The sequence below is a fragment of the Brachyistius frenatus genome, unplaced genomic scaffold (genome assembly GCF_029030835.1).
Source record: "Brachyistius frenatus isolate BFR_SWC_R1_liver_20210118 unplaced genomic scaffold, ASM2903083v1 Contig_30, whole genome shotgun sequence".
Classification (NCBI taxonomy): domain Eukaryota; kingdom Metazoa; phylum Chordata; class Actinopteri; family Embiotocidae; genus Brachyistius; species Brachyistius frenatus.
Genome location: NW_027210629.1, coordinates 2,277,381 through 2,293,255, shown reverse-complemented (window position 1 = coordinate 2,293,255; position 15,875 = coordinate 2,277,381). Strand labels below are relative to the sequence as shown.

At 40.4% G+C, this 15,875-nt stretch overlaps 1 protein-coding gene across 3 annotated transcripts in view; it reads right to left on the bottom strand.

Moving 5' to 3' along the window:
- The window catches only part of grid2 (glutamate receptor, ionotropic, delta 2), a 475,952-nt gene that overhangs the window by 7,994 nt on the left and 452,083 nt on the right, over positions 1-15,875 (bottom strand). For all 3 annotated transcript variants that reach the window (XM_069699497.1, XM_069699496.1, XM_069699495.1), the window contains exon 15: positions 4,002-4,242. In XM_069699497.1, coding sequence (XP_069555598.1) covers positions 4,002-4,242 — 241 coding nt within the window. The remainder of the gene's footprint in view (positions 1-4,001; positions 4,243-15,875) is intronic.

Below are 15,875 nucleotides of genomic sequence, written 5' to 3'. Positions count from 1 at the left end.
TGTGTGTCACTGTGTGTGCGTGTACTGGGAAAAAAAATGCTGCCTCGTAATAAACAAGGACAAACAGGCAGTCAGTTAGATGACACTGTTGCGAGTGTTGGAATGTATAATCTAGAACCTCATATTGAAAAAATATTACAAACGATAGATTGTCATCCAACAAGTGTTGTCGAAGCAAAATTAATAGCTGTGTTTCTTATTCAAGCACAATACTTAGGCACGAAATCAACTAAGAGACATAAATTCTCTGTTTCAGTTACATCCCGTAGGATCTCTGCATGATGAGGGTTAGCATGCTGGTTAGATATCCAATATGTGTAACTTGATTTACTATCGAAATTGGATGGTAGATAATGAAATTATGGCAGAAGTGTAGGAGAAACTTTATTAAGCTTAAGCAGATTGGATAACAGTCAACCTGCTGTTGAACACGTTGCTCTATTCTCACTGCATGAGGAACTTGCACATGACAAGAAACCTGTGAGGAGTGTGCATATGACCTTATAGCTCCTGTTTATAGCTCCTCATATCATCAGCAAATCTTGTCTTAAACTGATTCCGTTTCTAGAGGACAGAGTCATCATGGAGTGCAAATGATTAACACAATTAAATAGATCAATGAACAAACAGCCCAGAGGAGATGTAATAAATATAACTAATCATTTGCTGCTGTTGATGCTCCAGTATTGGTCTGCATTTGGCAAAGCTGTGTGGACATTTTTGAGAAGTTTGTCCAACAGGCCAGAGCACACTACAGTAATCACCCCACCCATTTGCCTGCAGTAATATATGTGGATATTTTTGCTTGTCGTATATTTCGGCCCTTAATGTCAACGGGCATCCCCACTCAAGTCACATCATTATGATCATGAGGAGTTTGCTACAATTTACAAATTGTATCGATGTAGAAACACAGTCATTTTTGATGATGTACCAATGCCCGCTCATTTAATTATTTGGAAGTAATGGCTGATAGAGTTTTCATGCAGAAACCTCTCTCTAAATTACTTTTCAGATGACTGCTCTTATTTGTCTTTTTATAATGAAAAGTTACCTGATCTGTCACTAAATCATCCTAGTTATAGTCACAACTTCCATTCCCCATCTTTTTGTCATCTTTTCTAATTCATTCTTGGTGGAACATTACATTAGCATGACATCAAAGATTAAGGAGATGGGAAAGACTTCTCTTAACTCAGAATCATGCAGAGATGTTCAAAAAGAAAGTCAAACTAGTGAAATGATTGATATTGTTCCTCTTTTGAATGCCCGATATTGTATATATGCAGGTTCCTTTTTCTATTATTAAACAGATCTATGTGCTATATAAATAATATAAAAGTGTCAAAATGCTCAGTCCACAGAGAAATACACACAAACCATATTCAGCAACTGTGTCATTTGAATGAGCTGTTTGGACTACCATGAATTTGTGATGTCACAAACTCAAGCTCATGTCAAGTCTGCCCTGTCCAACCTTTTATGATGTGGAAGAAAACACAGAGCGGCTGTTCTATCACAGAGCAAACATGCTGCAAGACTGAAGAGATTGGTCTGGGCCTGAGTCACACAGAAAAGAGTCAGCCAATCAGAAGAGAGGGTCATTGACATCAATGTGCCTTAAAGACACAGACACAAAGCAGCCTGGTTTTTGGTAGGCCATAGAAAGAAGCTTAAGAGAGAAGATGTAGGTGAGAAGATTTTTTTGAATTTATTTCTTTGAGGACTGGGTGTTTTGTGATAGGTTAGAAAACCATTTCGAATAAATTCTCTTCAGTCATAATCCTCAAGTTAACCTAACCTTTCTTTATAAAACAGCGTCCTAAAAAGGGGAAAAGTAACTGTTTGAAGCTGAAGTAATTTACCTGATGGTAAAAACATTTTCTGCTAAAAATTAATCTGTGCAGCCTCATGCCTCAGTCTAATTTATTACAGACACATAAATAATTAACTCTAAACCAAAAGTGAAAATATTATTTCACACATAATTACATTTCCTTCAGTTCATCAGTGGCATGTTTTGCATATCAAATCTGCTACACTTTGCTGCAATTTCACAGTTTTGATTAAAGTGACATGAACACTTTCTCCCTCTGTGTTTTGGTAAACATAGCAGTAGGCATGGGAGGTTATGAGGTGGGTTGGAAGTTGAACTGGCAGCTGGTTCTTGACAAAACCGTTTGTGGGTAAAACAGCAACTGAAACCGAGAGGTGGCAACATGGCTATCACTGGTGAAAAGGGCCTGAGCTCGTGGGAGCACAATTGAAAGGCAACTGAACATGCTTCCAATTGTTTTTTTCTTTGAAGATGTTACCTGTCTTATCTATGGTGGAGCAAACAAAGCTACCACATCACAGCAGACTGCAGGGTTCCTACCAGAGGAAAATGTTGCCAGAGTCATTTCGATTGCCTCAAATGATATCCCTGCTGAGGTGATCAAGCGCATAGAGCCTGATTGGATATTTCACAGGGTGCTGCTGCTAATTTACAAGGTGGAGTGTTGCCACTGTTTTGGAGAGAACGGCGATATAAATATCCGTTTAATACTGTGAGTCAGTGTTTCTGACTCTGCCTTGGTCTTCAGCTATCCAACAGGCCCTCAGGCTGTTTTTGTATTCTGCTTTTAACTTTGCCAGCGTCCCATATTCTCAAAAACATAAACTTTGGAGAAAAATAAGTGGTTGACACTGATGTATCTGCATCATTTCAAATTAATCAACACCATCAAAATAGCATTAATAAAACATTTTTAAAAAAAGGTGAGATTTTGCAGGACACCAACAGTATGAGGATACTGAAACGCAGTACAGGGGAAAGAGAGTAAATGTAGAATAATAACTGTTACATTATATGGAGGGAATGGTCTGTGGCTGGGTATTGTCACTGTGTAAAAAGATGCAGAGATTTTGTGTATGTAATGTAAAGATGGTATTAGAGAACTGCATATTTACCTGGCAAGACATGCGGCGACTTCAACCATTCATAATGCCCAAACCATAACCTCTCCCTGTGTGTTATGTGATATGTATGTGTGGTGGATATGCCACCCAGGCCATCAATTATCATATCATACTTAGTTATCTTACTTGGCATCACTATAAAGTGGCAATAGTGTGATGAGGATTAAAAGGCATTAACACATCAGCAAAAACAACACTCTCTTACACTCTACTAACACTCTTCAATTAAGTGAAATTCAATTTGCTGCTTAATTCAGTTTACACTCACATTCAATTTGCTCTTTGCATAGAATGTCTCTTTGGTTAATCGTTTTGATAATTTGATGGTGAATTTAATCACACAATTAGAATTAATAACATGACAGGATGCTTTAATAGTTGATGCTCCCATTAAGATTGCGGGTGAAGGTGAAATAAATACAATGTTCTCAGGGCTTGTGGAAATATTCAAGTCCTGTTTGACCATTTGTTCTCTTCCGACACACCCAGAGCTTTTATGTAGATAAGACTATGCAAAAGATCAATGCCAGATATGTGACTGAAGAGCTAGTAAAGGACCTCCAAAATTATTTTTGACACACTGTACAAAACCCTAGCAACACATACAGTCCTACTGCTGACGCTGCTTGTGTGCAAATTTAGTCCAGAAGACGTGACACTGTGAACATGTGAGGCCTTCACTGGTTCCAGATGTTGTCAGTGTCACACCTCCTTCACAATAAAGGTTCTGCTCGTATGTCTGTTATTAAGGCATCCTAACTTTGTGTTGTATCCTCCGCCCCGCAGCCAGACCTGAAACTAAGCTCATCGTCCGTCCTGTCAATATCTGTTCACTCTTGCTTTACCACTATTTTTCTTACCTTGATCCCTCCATCCCTCTTTGTCCTTTCTATGACATATTTTTTTCCCCTCTCATGACATAAAGAGGAGCTAGGATCTCTTTTAGGCTCTAGTTTTAGGCCCTTTAGGCTAGGATCTATTTTAGGCCCTCAACTTCTGAACCATCGCTCCTCCTTTCAATCACCCATCCATCCCCCTACCTCCTTGGAGGGAACCCTGGATCCCTTCCTTCGTGACCACCAGCTTTCCACCATGGCGATGAGGCAAGAGAGCACCACGCCGGCCGCGAGGACGCAGAACACTCCGGCGAAGCTGTGGATATCAAGAGCATTGCCACGCTGTCGTGTCTGGATGGAGCTGTAGAGGTCACAGGGGCTGTCTTTGGGCCACCACTTGAGTTTTAGTATGTCCATGTCACCGTTCTGCTGGAGCTCCAAGATTCTACGATACAGGCAAGAGACACAGGCAAGTATGGTAAACATTCATACTTAAACACCCACTAATACAAGCTACAAAATGACAGAAGCCATATCAGTCAATTAAAATACCATCTCTGTTTTGAGTTTAAACAACCTAAAAAGCTTTGTTTGTGTAAATTAAAATACCATCTCTGTTTTGAGTTTAAACAACCTAAAAAGCTTTGTTTGTGTAACTCCAGAGCTCTGGTAATTGAAAAGCATTAACACATACATAAGTTAGTACATATCAAAAGGCAGGCATACGAGTGAGCTGTAAGCCAACAGCACACTAGAGGGAAAGGGTAATCAAGTAATTGATGATGTCTGAGTACCATTTTGATGATAACAGAGTCATAATGATTTCTGTTCATTCAAAAACAATGATGGAAAATGAAATATTCGCACAAGCCAACAACACTGCAGCTTTTACTGCAGTTGCTGTAACTCCCCTCTTCCATTTGAGGGCAGTGTTTGACAGTCAAAATTCTCCCTGATCCACAACCATATTGGGCTGTCAAACTCATTATGGCCAACATTAATATGTTTTGCAGCACAGTGTGAGTACACTGCCACAATGTCATTATGCAGCCTAGCTTTAGTCCCACGATTGATGGCTTCAGAGAGGATACAGCTCAGAGGTTGATGGGGTCCCTCTGTTAGCCTTCAGCTTATTATTTAACTGGGTCGTTCGTTTTGGTTTGGAGGAAAGCTGCAGACACACACAGACAGACAGGCGTATAGATATTTAACAGGCGATCTGGAATGGATTGGAGAGAGGAACATGAAAAGAGAAAGAAAGACAAAGAGGAAGAAAGCAATCTGGGAATATGCATATATGTACCATATCTCCCTCAGAGACTCTTAAATACTGACACAAAAAACAAATAGATGCAAATAATCCTCCATAGATAAAGTAAGCCACACACTGATTGACACCAACAAAGTAGATACAAATTCACACATGCAAAAAGATGCCAATTTGACAGCATGCATGTCCAAACAAATTTAACCAGCATTTATACATGTGCCCATAGAGACAGATGTGTGCAATTAAATGTGCAAAACTTCCTGGGGCCAAACGCCTCCTGCTATTTGAATGACAACATGAATGACAGTGCCCCATCTCTCATCTTCAGTTTTCCTCATATGGAACACACAGACCGGACTGAAATCAATCAAGAAATGCAAATGCGCCCTGCATATAGTTTACATAAATAATTTCATCCACAATAACTTGAAAAAAAACATTTTAATGTAAATCAGCCAAACAGGCTCAGCTCATCACTCTATAACTACATCACGAGGAGAGGAGAGGAGAAGAGAGGAGAGGAGAGGAGAGGAGAGGAGAGGAGAGGAGAGGAGAGGAGAGGAGAGGAGAGGAGAGGAGAGGAGAGGAGAGGAGAGGAGAAGAAGAAGAAGAAGAAGAAGAAGAAGAAGAAGAAGAAGAAGAAGAAGAAGAAGAAGAAGAAGAAGAAGAAGAAGAAGAAGAAGGAGGAGGAGGAGGAGGAGAAGGAGAAGAAGAAGGAGAAGGAGAAGGAGAAGGAGAAGGAGAAGATGGGGACAAAACAACTAATCTGAACAGCAAATCACCAATAGTCATGTTAATAAGAGATCATGTCTGCCAGCTTGATTCTGGGACTGTTTGGCTCAGATCAGAGCAGATTAGTACCACGATGAGATGACACTTTCAGATCGATGATACACAATATTGACTCAAAACAAATTAATTCAAACTGATGTGCATTGATGGCAGTAGCAGTGAACTGGCAGTACTGGCCAGGTAGTCATTGTGGAAATCCCCCATCACATATCAACCCTGAATTTGTTCTTTTTGTGTTTCAGTAATGCCGTTGGACTTACAAATACAAAGTATTTGACCCCCTCCTAATTTGTGCTATTTTTGTGTTTATCTCAGTCTAAACTGTGTCAGATATTCAAACTAAACCTAAAAAAAAGGACAGCTAACCTGAGTAAACACAAAATAGTGGTATTAAACAATGTGTTTTGAAACAAAAAGGTCATCCACTACGGAAATCCCCAATGTGAAAAGCCACCCTCAACTTCATCCGCTTGTTGTGCCTCCTTTAGCAGCAACAACTGCAGCCATACACTTCGGATAACTGGAGATCAGTATCTGACATTGCTGTGGTGACTTTAGTCCTTCTCTTCTTTGCAAACTGTTTTAACGCAGCTAAATTAAAAGGTTTGAGAGTATGAACTGCTTTTTACAGGTCCTGCCACAGCATCTTAATGCGGTTCATGTCAGGGCTTTAACCAGGCCGCTCCAAAACTTTAGTTTTATTCCTTTTGAGCCATTCAGAGGTGGGCTTGCTCTTATGGTTGGGATCACTGTTTTGCTGCATAATCCAGTCGTGCCTGAGCTTCAACTAATAGACTAATGATCTTATGTTCTCCTTGAGGATTTTCTTGGAGAAGAATTCATGTTTCCATCAACTATATGCAAAGTTTCCCTCGTACAGAAACCCCAAGCATTCTGTGTTGGGTTTATGTCTGATCTAAAGGGACTTTTTCCCCCACTGTCTTTCGGATAGTGGAGCCATAAACACTCAAACTTATTGAGGTGAAAGAGTCCTGCAGTTCCCTCGAGGTCTTTGATGACTTCCCGGCTGAGTCGTTACCATGCTGACTTTGGAAGATCAGACACTTGTGGGAAGGATCACTATTGTTCCAAGTCTCCATTAGTCTGTCACTCAGACTGGAAACCATTCAATCACCTTTTCAATCACCTTCATCATCATCACTTTTGGAATTTCTTTTGTGTTGTTGGTGAGACCTTTCAGCCAAATTTGTGCCTCTGAAAACGGTCTATACAAGTGATGATTTGATTGAACAGAGCTGGTAGTAATCAGGCCTGGGTGTGTCTAGTTCTGCTGCAACCAGTTAACAATGGTAGTTTTTCAGAGTCAATACTGAGGGGGCAAATTCTGTTTCACACAGGTCCAGTGTTCAGTTGTGATTAAACAAAACATACAACATATGCAGGTTTTATATGAGATTTAGTTTGCGTATGATGTATTGATGCATATTCATTACCATAGTGTGGTAATATCATGTGTGTGAGTATGTACATACAAAGCTTGTAACCACAGATTTAACAAGTCAGTCAGTTGTTCATTTATATTCAATAAATCATCAGCAATTATTATTGATTGTTGTGTTGTTTCACTTGTATAGTGAAGACTTTGTTTGATTGTGACCTCAGAAGTCTACAGTTAGCCCTTATTGCCCCTCCAGTCGTGACTCCTTTGCTGCTATAGTTCTTAATTAATAGACATGGAGCAGCACCATTTATGCACTTAGATATTGTTTTATGAAGGAGAACTTTATAATGTCAAGACTTAAAAATTATAATTGTGGAGTGTTTGGCAATGGTGTCATTTTATTGGCCTCAGACAATCTCACAGTAGGATTTATGTAATGCATCCGCATGCATATACATTCAGCCTGTTTCAAGAGATATACATGTAATCCAAAGTGAGACCTAGAGATTTAAATTCCCCCACTTCCTCACTCAATATCTGGAAAAATATCAACACATTTCTCTTTAATGAAAAGCACATTGACCGTCTTTAGGTATGATTCAGTGCCAAGCAGTTATTCTACCTCTCAAAATAACAACAGCATCTTCACTAGTTTGTTCTTAGCTAATGAAAGAATTGCAGACAAATCCCTGTTCATGAAAGTAAAGACAAGTTGTTGTTTTTTCCTCGTGAAAAAATGTTGTGCCTTCATACAGTACTGACCTTTTTATCTGTCAGTCTGACAACAGATGCTTCACACACACAGAGACGCACACAAACAAGCAGTCTTGTTTGTGTGCGTATTTGACAGAAGGCTTCAGAGAAAGACGGATTACACAGAGGCTAATGAGATAGAATAAGAGCGATCCCACCTATCAAAGAAGCCAGACAATGTTTTGTCAAAATATTTCATCATTTCTTGCTTGGAATTCAGCCTTCTTCTAAAGATTTCTTGTCTGACTTCATGTCTTTTTATGTCTGTCAAATAGAGAGGCATTCTTTATGTTTGGAGTTACCGTTTGTTATCTTTCCTCATGAGTTGACTGTTCTTATGATGCACAGATGTCATGTCACAGATTTTTTTTTGGCACTTACAGAGAGTTAAATAGCAGTGGCATTTTCTTGGTGTTTCATCTGCTTTAACATCTATGAACATGGTTACTGTGGACAGTAAATGCCACAAAAGGTCTTTACTGACATTTGCACTGCCCCTGGTAAAATAATGATAATGATCATAATAATAAAATACATTTTCATAAAGAGAGAAAGGGTGATGTCAGCTCACTATAATTGCCAAAGCCCTGGCAAAACATGTAAAACTAGATGTGAGAAGGTGCGTAGAGGCAGGTCGTGACAAACATCACTCAACAGAGGTAATGAGACGAAGTGCAAAGGCCACCGAAGTCTGTGTAGGAACGTAAGAGGGGTGGGTTGGTGGCATAAGTCTTTAATCAGGGAGGACAGGTTTGGAATTTGGGAGGGGACAAAGTATTTTTGGGGGATTGCTTTTCCTAACCCTAAACACGTGGGTTTCCACATGTTTTTGTTTTGTTTTCCTAAAGCACAACACTGATACGTCTCACGAGGCAAAGACGTAACACTGACAGCTTCCCTCTAGTGGACTGGCGTGTGTATTACACACATTGCCATGATACTGGGTTGCTTACCAAATATCGTATTGGAAAAATCCACGATTTTAAATATGATCTTGCTGTGTCTTTAGGTTACTGGCTGTATCTAGTAGTTATAAAATACATTTCTGATGTGATTTTTCTAATATTCCAGCAAAGAATCACTCAATTCCAACCCTTTCCCATCAAAAGGATGCCATACAAAACAATAAGGCTTCCTCGCCAACTTGATCAAAGATCAAATAGATCAAAACAAACATATCAAAAGAGACTTTCATCAGGGGACTCCTCAGGGAGTGACTAAGCTGCATATAGGGAAGGTCAGAAGTGGACATAGTTGAGATTCAGGACAAAGTGCTCTTTTTCGCCCCTTTATTCCAACCCTGTCTGCCCATGGAGCTCATCATCTATCATTCTGCGCTAATTGGCCTATCAGAGTTTTGCAAAGGCTGCTTTCCCAATAGGCTCTTGAATGAAACCCTAACACTGATATGAACTCCCAAGAACATGCTCACAAACACATATTAAAAAAAACTGTGATTTGACTCTGTTTCTGTTGAGTACTTGCAGGAAAGGAATTATGACCATGCTGATGATATTATTAAGCTTGCAGCCATGTTTTCCCAGACAACAAAATTCTAACCCTCTCTGAGTTCTGACAGATGGCGTAAACTAAAACTGAAGAGGAGGACGTTTACTTGCCACACTGCACTTGCCACATTTTAATTCAGAAACGGAATCTAAGCTTGTTTTAATACTTGTTTTTCTGATCGTGTGTCATGGTCACTTTACAGGTGATGTAAGTGTGTTCAGAAAGAATCTGCATGTGTCATATCAGTTACTAATGAACTCAGAAGATATCTTTGTTAACTCAGGGCAGCTACGATCAGCCAAGGAATGCTTGTTGATGTTGTGGAAGGGGTAAAGACACCCCAAATCTTAAAATGTGGCTTGGTGTGCTAGTCAATACTCTTGAGGTAGAGAGGATCAGATATACTAGAAGTGAGCAGTATGTATACCAGTTGAATATTAATCAATAACTTATATATTGCATCTTCATTAATGATTTGTACACACTGGGCTCCATTCTCAATAAAACGGTTTAGACTAACTTCCAGCATCTACTTAGCTATGCAAATTTCTTCTGACCAAGCTGAGGAATACTTAGTTATGCCAGTCACATAGCTAAGGTACGTTAGAGAAAATGAGCACGGTGATATTCAAGTCAAAACACACAAAAGCTGTTCTCCATTTATCTCTATCCCATGGCTGACAGGAAGGATGAAAGGCCACAGTGAGCTGCCTGACAAAAACATGGGTTGAGTCAAAGGGTTCCTGCTGTACACCATCTGTCTAGCTCTCTAATTTGTCTGTCCCTGTCTCGCCAAGGAAACACATCTAAAAAAAAAACCAAAAAACACACGCTGGGACATAAATTTATCTTTGCACACGCATATAAGCAAAATACAGACCAGCACAGACAGGAATGAGAATGCATGCAGAAGCTGTGAAGGCCTATCATACACACACATTCAAAATACAATTCAGTGATGCACGCTTTGTTTGCAAACAGTGACAAACTAATGTAATGAAAGCGACCAGCACCCAATTAAAGTGTGTGTGGATGTGGGTGTGCGTCATGGCCTTTATGTCCTCATGAGTGATCCACCATATTACACTGAGTCTGATGGAGTTCATGATAAAGCACAGGAGAGGAAGTCTGACAACTACTTCATTTTCCCCACAGTGGTGTGCTTTCTCCTGCACAGTTACAAAACTTTCCCCCCGCTTTATCTCAATATGTGGTAAAACACATTGAATGGAAGGAGTATACAGGTTGATGTGCTTCTTTGTTTTTTCCCCCCTTCCTTTAAGGGCTGTTGATGCTTTTTCCTCAAGGATTCATCAGTCAGCACATTGCTGCTGGTGGTATCAGAAAATAGATCACTTTAATTAACAAAAATAGCATCTGCTATTCGTTATTTCATTCTGAGGACAAAGAGGTTTTAGTGTCATGTCTCGCAGTATATAATGGTAGGGGTTGCTACATTGATGTCAGCTACATGTTAGACTAAAGTGTGCGAGAGGTGGAATACAATTACAGTGCAAGAATAATGTGTGAGTATAAGGCCGGTATCAGAGTACACAATATATTTGTCTTTCATGATGGTAACTCATTCATATTAGGCAATCAAAGTGCCATAGATTCTTGCCGTGTCTTTGTCGTTCCCGACGTTCATATTCGGGCCTGACAATGGAAATGTGTTGGCGATGACTAAATCATGTCAATAGAGGACTGAACTCATGTCGTCTGATCCTAAATGGCTGTTATGGCCTCTGTGTGTTAAACAGCTGTCCGGTTGTGTGCATGTGTATGCATGTACACCATGGCTCTATGTGTGTTTCTCTTTGTAACGGTATACATACACAGAGTATGTGCGCATGGGTACGTTGTGGGCATGTGTGCATCGTCCTCTATTCTCTGAACACATCTCAGAAACAGCTGGTGTGCTGCAAGTGTGCATTAACACAGTGTGTGTAATGAGTTATTACCTTGCTTTAAGATCGTTGACTTTGACTGGGGAGATCTATAATGACTTTAACACTCCCACTGGCTGTTAAAGCAAATGTGCGAGGGTTACCCATGTGATTGGGGCAACTGTTGTGTGTCAATGTGTGTGTGTGTGTGTGTGCGTGTGTGTGTGTGTGTGCGTGTGTGCGTGTGTGCGTGCGTGTGTGTGTGTGTGTGTGTGTGTGTGTTCTGTCACTGCCACCCCATTCTATCTGCAGTGGCTGTTTCTGTGTGTGGACTAGATGTTGCCATGGCAACTCTATGGCAGCAGCCTTGATGGCGGGATGATCACACATTATTAGTCGACTCAAACTGGAAAAAAAGGAACATCATAGCGATCTGAGTAAAGGACCAAAGGGCAGATGACTAGAAGAAATAGAGACAGGCTGAAAACTAAAATGTATAAGACGAGAGAAGGCTTTGAATTCTGTCAATTGATTAAGCACAAGGAGAGAGAGCAAAAGAGTGACTCAGGATCGATAGAAAAATGTAGATATGGCAACGCATATGTAGTGTGGACACATTTTTGAGGACAAAGCCTTTTTAAATTCTATTTTTCTCATGAATACACACTCTTGGGTGGTTTTGTATATCTCTCTGTGAGGATGAATCTGAAAAATAGACTTTAAGAGTGAAACATTTAGCTATTTATTAACTTAGGTTTTAGGGGGCAAAAAGGGTGGGATTAAATATGTTGTCTTGATAGTTAATATAATAGTTACAGTTGCATTTAGTGAACGCATTATGTTAATGACTGTCCTCATAAGTATAGACACATATGTGGACATATGCAAAAAACATGCTAAATATGCAGACAATAAGGGGATTTACTGGTAAAAACGATGGGTACTCAATCATTCATGTTAATAGCAGTTATTATGAAGTAATGTTGGCTTTAAAGTTTGAGTCTAATGGTTGATTTGCTTAGATATGGGCTAAGCTACATGTAAAGGTTACAAAAACAGATGCTAAATCACTGGCACGGAAGTCAAAAAGCCTAATGTTAATATGCTTTCCTCTGTGGCCCATACTAAATTTAAATTGTGTCCTTTATTCTGAACAAAAACACTTCATGTGTAGATATGCAGTATATTACCTAACAAGTGGGCTTTTAGGAGTTCATTTTACTTCATTTGACAACAATATTGTGCGCATTCATAACTGTTTTAATGAGCTTCTCTTAATGGTGCAACTGATATCCCTAGTGGAGCGAAAATGGACTGTTATGAGATGTCACACTGTGTTGCTGTACCACTGCTGGGTATGGGGAGTGTTTTACTAACTCAAATGGATGGTGAGGCTGTTCCAAACAGAGTCTACAACCAACAAAATGAGTTTCGAAAGCCTGTTATCTCAGTACCTGGCAAACTGATTGTTGAGTCACTGGTATTGATCAACTTGGCTTTAAATCCCCTCAAGATATATTAGGGCTATTTTCTGATATGGGACGATAAAAATCTCACTTACTGCCTTTTAAATGCAATATAACTCCATATATTGTGTTGATTTTGCAGTCTTCTCCAAGCCCATTCATAAGGCCCATATGAATGCAGGTGGTGTCGCAAATTTCTTTCCCTCAGTAGGAGGTTTTACTGCAGCAGTAGCCAGTTAAAATGCAGAGCAGTGTGGGTTAGATGATCAAGCATAATGTGAAACAGTTCAGTGAATTTCAGAGCTGGCCAGATAGACCTAACTGTTTCTATAAGAGGTGCCAAGGCACAGTGCATCAACTCGGCGTGTACTACCATCTGAGGAACAGCGAAATATGTCTGCAATGGTTACATGAATATTCTTCCACTGTCACCTCTCTAGCAAACACAATTTTGAATTGGAGACAGTGAAAAGTAGAAATTGTGGTGAGGTGAGAGATGGAAAGAGAACGTGAAGACAGCGGGACAGGAGACGTGAGAATAAAGGAGGACACAAAAATTGAGTGCGAAAATGAGAGGGGAGGAAAAAAGAAATCCTGGCAGTGTGTTCAGGCTGAAGGGATGGCTGACAACAAAATTATACAACGAAGGAGGAGAGAGTGCAGGTGAGAAGCAGGGTAGACAGGATAGAAGGAGAGATCTAGGAAGTGTAAAGAGAGGAGAAAAGACAATGGATATGATGAGTGAGCAGAAGAAGGATGTCAAATGAAATGAGCAGAGAAGGGTTAGAGGAGGGGGATGAGAGGCAGAGGTGTTATGCTGAAATGAGTTTGTTGCTCTGAGACGACCGCTGACTGTCAGCTCCTTAAATGAGAACAACATTGGGTTGACAGCTCACTTACTAGCTTAACACAAAGCTGGCAACATCAGTGGTCTCTAGCTGCCTCTTTCATGTTAGCCCCACAGGAAAAGACGATGGAGGATAATGTTCCTATACTAAAGTCAAAAAAAGTATCTAAAAGTAGTTTTGCCGCAGTTTGGATGAGTGCAGGGTCAGAAATATTGCTGTCAAAGCACAAGCCTGTCTTCGGAAGCTTGTGACTTGTTTGGGGAAAATATGCAAACTAATACATTCACAGTGAGACAGACATAAAGCAGACTTTAGATGGCAGCAAACAACCCACTGAAGTATTCTTAATGCCAAAGTACCACAGGCGGAAGGACAGCTGTTCCTGATTTTTGACCTTCGTGTTAAGGTGAGGGGAAACCAATAAAGCAGCACATTAGTATCATTACATCAAATTAAAGAAGTCAAACCGGTCAAAGTATATCACAAATAGGCACAAGACCAACTCTAAACTGACCTGTGATGCATTTACTTTGTTTATTTGTCCAAATCAGTCAATTCCTTTGAGAACAGTGACTGAATGTTTGGAGCAGAGGGACTCAGCAACATCAACCCAGTCAGCGAAGGGCACCTGCACCGGATCATTCTCTCGCTGTGCCTTAGTAAAAACCTGCTGAGAGCAGCTGAGACTGAAGCACACTGACCCACGGCCACACATCAATACCCCAAACGTCTGGAAAGTCAGTTTATTCAAGCAAAGACTGCTGGAGTCATCTCAGACAGAAGCAATATTATTCTGGCATTGGTTGTGCATGTTGCTTTTGAGTAAGGTTTTTTTTTTTTTTTTTTTTTTTTGGGTGGGGTGGGGGGGGTTAAATATAAAAAGAGAACCACAGAAGTCATACTAATGATGTGTTGAGTCATAGAATGAGTATTTTAACTGCTAAAGGATTTCAGCATATTTAATGGAAACAGAGGTGGCAGGATCGGGCCGTGGTTAGCACCTTACAACAAGAAGATTTTGGGTTTGACCTCGGCTGCGGGTCTGTCTGTGTGGAGTTTGCATGTTGTCCCTGTGCCTGCATGGGTTTTCTCCGGGTACTCCGGCTTCCTCCCGCCATCCAACGAATGCATGTTAGGTTAATTGATGATTGTGAGGTATGAATGTCTGTCTTTCTGTGTTGGGCCTGTGATGGACTGGTGACCTACCAGGCGTATGCTTTTGCCCAAAACTCAGCTGGGATATGCTCCAACCCTCCTGAGACCCTGTTCAGCATAAAGCGGGTATAGACAATCGATGGATCGAAATAGGAACCGCCATAATTCCAGCTGTCCCACATGAAACAGTGATGAACTCTCTCATACGTCCTGATAATTTAAAATATGTTGACTCTCTCCGCCCCAAGAACTGCAACGCTCTTATATGACATCCATGACCGAAGGTTTTAAGAGCTGTGGTGGGCTGCGGTCAACATATCATCACATAACGATGATGAATGATCACAAACTATGAGTTTAAACTATATTACTTCTATTGCGAAGAAGCGCACATTTTCAAACAATGCCTAAACCGCAGCCAACCATGACATGACTGATTGATTTATGGACTGACGTTTTGAAGCCTCAAATTTGGCATTTTGGTGTCCATTTGATTGACAGGCCTGTGATGCAGTCAGGTTTCCGCTCGGTGGGCGGAGCATAGTGGCCTTTGGTTCCCAATCAGATCGAGTCAAATTTGCCGCTCGCTCCTCCCCAGCTCGTCCAAATATAGTTAATTCTGACTCCACCCCAAACATACCACTTTTTAAGGCCTAATATGTACTTAATCATCATTAAGTTTATTTTCAGAGAACAGCTAGAAAACTAATAGGAATGAGTCACTTTAGTGAATAACACCAAAATGACTTGTGGAAAAAAATTGAATGACTTTGTATTTCATTAAGGAAGTTGAATGGAATTCTCTGGAGGGAGTCTTTTTAGAGCCATTCCCTAGAAGCCCTCGGAGGTATTACACTTCATGGCACTTCTGCATCGACCTCAATTTTCGAGCCCGGAAGCGACGTCCACATTTATAGTTGTTCTATGTTTCCAACTCACCCCGTACTTCCCTCTGACAAACACACAATCCATACTTGTTGCATCACCCTGACACAAT